The sequence below is a fragment of the Pteropus alecto genome, unplaced genomic scaffold, assembly GCF_000325575.1.
Source record: "Pteropus alecto unplaced genomic scaffold, ASM32557v1 scaffold24, whole genome shotgun sequence".
Classification (NCBI taxonomy): Eukaryota; Metazoa; Chordata; class Mammalia; order Chiroptera; family Pteropodidae; genus Pteropus; species Pteropus alecto.
In genome coordinates, this window is record NW_006439192.1 from 3,534,003 (window position 1) to 3,540,002 (window position 6,000).

The 6,000-nt window shown below is 31.8% G+C and overlaps 1 protein-coding gene and 1 pseudogene across 1 annotated transcript in view; both read right to left on the reverse strand.

Moving 5' to 3' along the window:
* Positions 1–6,000, reverse strand: part of LOC102896962 (A disintegrin and metallopeptidase domain 3) — an 80,250-nt gene that overhangs the window by 48,919 nt on the left and 25,331 nt on the right. The window contains exon 7 of the mRNA XM_025050018.1: positions 2,070–2,135. Within this exon, the coding sequence (XP_024905786.1) occupies positions 2,070–2,135 (66 nt within the window). The remainder of the gene's footprint in view (positions 1–2,069; positions 2,136–6,000) is intronic.
* LOC112483469 lies at positions 3,417–3,535 on the reverse strand (annotated as a pseudogene).

Genomic DNA, 6,000 nt, shown 5'->3' on the forward strand with positions numbered 1-6,000 from the left:
TTCTTTAAGATCAAGAACAAGACAAGAATGTTCACTTTCACCACTTTTATTCAACAAAGTAGTGGAATTTCTAGCCACAGCATTCAGACAAGAAAGAGAAATAAAAGGCATCCAAATTGGAAAAAAAGAAGTACAATGTCATTATTTGCAGATAACACGATATTATATAGAGAGAATCCTAAAGAATCCACCAAAAAGCTATTAGATTAAATGGTCCAAACTAAATGAATTCAGTAAATTAGCAAGACACAGATTTAATATTCAGAAATTACTAGCATTTTTATACAGCAATAACAAACAGAAAAAGAAGAAAACAATCTCATTTACTATTACATCAGGAAAATAAAACATCTAGGAATAAATTTAACCAAAATATCTAAAAATAGATATTTTTACCTATACTCAATAAACTATAAAATATTAAAGAAATAAATTTAAAAAGATACAAAATAAATAGAAGGATATGCCATGCACATGGATAGGAAGAAAGAATATTATTAAAATGTCCATACTGTCCAAGGCAATCTAATGATTCAATGCAATCCTCACCAAAATACCAATAGCACTTTTCAAAGAATTAGAAGCCTAAAATGTATAGGGATCCACAAAAGACCCTATATACCCACAGCAATCTTGAGAAAGAACAAAGTTGGAGGTATCATATTACCTGATATCAAACTAGTAGTATTTAATCTACATCCATAAATATCAGCAATTTTGATGAACTTAAGTATACTAAACTTTCTAGTGAAACGGCAGGGATTAGCTGATAGGGTAAAGAAAAAAGTACCTATCAATATGCTGTCAATAGAGTCAGACATTAAAATTTAAGACAGTTAAGTTGAACACAAAAAGAGGAGAAATATTAATCATAGGATATTATTTAAAAAAAACTCCTTGAAGATTTTATTTTCATGATGACGTTTGCATAGAAAACATCTATTATTGGAATGGGAAGAGAGATACAGTTAAGTGGAGAGAAGTTAGTAGCTGTCTAGACTTAATTTTAGCAACCTCATGGAAGTGGCTGTGGTAGAGCATAATTTCAGTGCTCTTGATTCGGAGCCAAATAGTATTTTTCCCCATGTAACAACAACAATGAAAATCTAAATGTCCCTAAAAGAGCATTAGCTAGTAAAATAGTTGAAATTATATTAAATATATTAATTGGACATTATGTAAACATTAAAATTCATGTAAAATAGCATATTTTATTAATGTGAGACAGAACAAAATAGCATACAAAATAGCATATATAAAACAAAGATATGTGAATATTAACATGTATGCTTGTATATATTAAAGACAGAAAATGTGTGCATATAATGCATCTCCTGGAAAATAAAATTATATGTATTTTTTCTTTATTATTTTGTCCTACTCTTTCCTGTTATTGTTGTTATTAAAAATTATTTAAAGATCTAAATATTTCCTTTCATGCACAAAACATGGATCATTATGGCAGTCATTGAGAGATTTTATGTAAAAATATCAGTGATAATGGACAAATCAGATTTTTTAACTTCCTGCCCACATAGCTTTGCTAAATATTTCCATATCTAAATGAATATTCTTATGAACAATTCTTCCCATTATTAAAATATAGGATGTCCACCAGGGAACCCATGTGATTATAAAGCATAAAATATTTTTATAAAGGATAATATTTAATAACAAGGATCACTAATTGAGTAATAAATGAAATAGCTTGTTTTAAAATGGAAATCAACTTAAGGAAGAGAATTTCACCAAAATCTGAGGTGGATTCAGAAATATCTGCAACTAGTTATAATCCTATAGATTATAGTGTAGTAGAAGCCTTCCCTACATACAAAGTTATACATTGTTACTAGAATTCCATACTGATTTAGAGATCAATACCATAAATTCTGGTCCCCCTATTACAGTATAGAGGCAATTGACATTTCCTTATGTCCTGCTATATGGAGATACATATTTTGAACAGAATAAAATATATCTATATTACAAAAAAGAAAATTTAGTTTTCTTATTCCCTTTGAATTTAAATGCAAAACAAAGATATTATGAAATATATCAATAATGCATACCAAGGCTTTATCCATAATAATTTGTATTTTCAGAGTTCTTTTCAATTGCACAACATCTGAATTTTCCTGTGAAACAGAGGACATGAATTAAATACATTTAAAAATTTTTTTATATTGTTTGTGATTATCATATACATTACATATGTATATAAGGAGAAAGTATAGATACACAAATTAATAGATATGGATAGATGATAGATAGATAGATAGATAGATAGATAGATAGATAGATAGATAGATAGATGATAGACAGACACAGACATACAGAGAGGCACATAGATTCATAAAGATATATAGATAATATGAAAATAAGAGGGTAGATGCCGACTAAGTAAATAAGCCGGTGAGAACCCAAATAAATATTTTAGGATCAAATCAAAAGCTTGTACTTTATATTCTTGATAATTAGAATCCTCGAAAAAAGTGACTGAATTGAGAGAGAACTCATAATTCCTCTAAAAACCTTTCTCCAAGATCCTTCCCCAACATTCAATCTAAACTCTTATCGACTTTGCCCCAAACATTGCTTCTATTTTCTCATTATTTTTATACCTTTAATTATTTATACTTAATTAAGTGCATCCATTTTGAGCATATGGTTATATGAATTGGTATTTATGGTAGACCCATGGAACCATTTGCATAAGTAAGACAAAGAATGTTTCTATCACCCTCTTCTAAGTCAATAGCCCACATGGATCAAGGCAACCAATGAGCTGCTTTTATTCAACATAGGTTGTAATAATTGATTCTAGAATTTCATACAACTGGAATCAGATGACATTTCTACCTGGCTTCTTTCACTTGGCATTCATCTGTGTTGTTGTGATTATTAGTAATTCACTAGTTTTTATTGCTAAGCAGCGTACTATTGTAGAAATACATCACAATTGTTTATACATTTATCTGTTGATCATTTGGCTTATTTAGACATTTTAAATTATAATTAAAGCTGCTATAAATATGTACAGGTCTTTGTGCAGTTATAGTCTTTCATTTTTCCCGGTAAATACTTAGAAATGGAATGCCTTAGGCATATAGTAATTGTGCATGCGTAAAGTAGTACAAAAGTACCAGGCTATTTTTTGAAGTAGTTTGATTATTCAGCATTTTCACCAAGATTTAATGAGTGCCCATTGCTCTACATTCTTGGGTATATTTGGTATTGTCAGTCTTTTTCATTGTACCCATTCTTGTTAGCCTGTATTGATATGTCACTGAGATTTTTATTTATTTATTTATACTATTATTTTTTATTATTATTAGGCGAGGCAACCTTTGGTTGACCTCACAGATTGCAAGGACCTGGTCAACTTACAATCCCTTATATTTTTATTTTATTTTTTACGCCTACAGCACCTGGTCTTCCTAGGTGGTCTCCCATCCAAGTACTAACCAGGCCCGACCTTGCTTAGCTTCTGAGATCAGACGAGATCGGGTACGTTCAGAGTAGCATGACCATAGACTCACTGAGATTTTAATGTACAGTTCTGTGAATAATGACGTTGGACATCTTTTCACATGCTATGGATCATTAATTTCAATTCTCCTAAGTTTCCTACTAGAAATTTTATGTTTAGCTTTGGCATTGAAGTCTAGGCTCTAGTTTACTTTTTAAATAAGGGCTGAGACTCATTTTATTCCATATAGATATCCAGTTACCTAGCATCATTTGTTGAAGAAATCATTCTTTAACCTTCCAAACTCTGTAGCACCTTTGTGGAAAATCAATTAGCCAATAACATGTGAGTCTACTTCTGATCTATTCTGTTGCATTGTTCTGTATGTCTATATTTACACCAATAGTAAAATATGTATTTCCATAGTGGTATACAGTTATATGAATTGTAGGGGTTATAGCAGGTGTCAACAAACTATGGTCCACGATATGGCCGCCTGTTTTGTAAAAAATATTTTATTGGAACACAGCCACACCCATTTATTTATATATTGTCTATGCTACCTTTATGCTACAAAGGCTGAGTGAAGTAGCTGCAACAAACCATATGCCCCACAAGCCTAAAATATTTACTATCTGGTCCTTTAAGAGAAAAATACTTTAAGTTCTCTATCTTGTTCTTTTTAAAGCTATTTGAATATTCTAAGATATTTGAATCTTCTTATGAATTTGAGAACCAATTCTACAAAATGTTTTCTGGAATTTCTGGAACATTGAATCTATGTCAATTTAGGGAGATGAACATCTTAACCATGTGAATTTCTTTGTTTTCTGTGGCTCTTCTTAGTCCTAATAGCTTTGGTGGAAATTTTCTATTACAGAGTTAGGTGATTAAAACCATAGGGCTAATTTTACTTTTAAAAATGTGTGCCCTTTATTACTATTCTTACTCCTATTGCACTACCTAAAATATTTAGTAAAATGTTGACTCTAGTGAGGGTAGGGAGCCTTGCATTATTCCTAAACATAAGGGCTGTTTTAGTCATTTCAGTCTATAACAGATATACCATAGACTAGGCAGCTCAAACTTCTAGTCTATTTCTCACAGTTCTGGAGGCTGGGAAGTTCAAGATCAAGAAACTACAAATGTGTCTGGTGAGAGCACTCTTCCCAGTTCAAAGATGGGCATCTTTTCTTTGTATGCTCACATGACAGAGCAGAGAGATCCCATGTCTCTTCATTTTTTTTTTTTTTAATAAGAGCACTAATCCCATCACGAGAGTCACATCCTCATGCCCTAATCTAAATGTATTACATTCCACAGACCTAACCTCCTAATTTCATCGTATTGAGAGTTAGGGTTTCAACATACGAATTTTGAGAGGACACAAGTATGCATGCAGTCCATAATAGGGGCAAAACATTCAGTCATTACCATTCATTAGGTTAGCTGTAGATACTAGTAGGTGTTCTTTTTTCATTACGAAGTTTTCTATTCCTAGTTTTTTGTTTTTGTTTTTGTTTTTGTTTTTTATCGTGAATGGGTACTGAATTTGGCTCAGTGATATTTCTGGAACTACTGACATTAACCTGTGGTTTTCTACATAAATCTGTTAAATTGTTTGATTCAATCCCTACTTTGTGGTACTGAATTAAGTAATATTACTTCAGTGTATTGCAGATGCTCTAAACTCAGAATTTCTGAGAGTAGGAATGCTTCTATACTATAATAGCAAATTGACTTGGTAAAAATTGTTAGGATATGGTATATCCCCTAGGAAAGCCATACTTTGTATTGCCTAGACAGACATTCTTGACTGTCTTGTAAGCACTTCATTTTGGCAAAGGCTAAAGCAAGTTTGAGTTCTTCTACCTTTGTGGATGATGTTCCTTGAGGCTAGGATGCTTATTTATTTATAAAGTCCAATATGTTCAATTTTTATTTATGAAGTCCAACATATTAACATTATACCTTAGTGTTGCCAGTTTTCACCAGGGTTTCTTGGGAAAATTTTCAATTTAGGCCTCATTTACAAAAAATTTTATTCCTAATAACTTGGAATATTTTTTTATTAAGTTTATTGGGATAACATTGGTTAATACAATTGTATAATTTTCAGGTGTATATTATCATTTGACATCTGTATATTCTATTGTGTGTTTACCACCCAAAGTCCAGTTTCCTTCAGCTACCATATTTTTGATCCCCTTTACCCACTTCATCCTTCCCCTACCCCCCTATATTTGACCCCCTTTTTGCCATCTACCTCCCCTCTCCTCCCCCAACCCCTATCCTCTGGTAACCACTAGTCCATTGTCCATGTCCATGAGTCTCTGTTTGCTTGTCCTGTTCATTTGTTGCTTTTAGGTTTATATCCCACATATAAGTGATATCATGTGATTTTCAACTTTTTCTGTCTAGATTATTTCGCTTAGCATGATTATCTCGAGTTCCATCCATGTTGTTGCAAATGGCAGCATTTCATCTCTTCTTATGGCTGAGTAATATTCCATTGTATATATGTATCACAG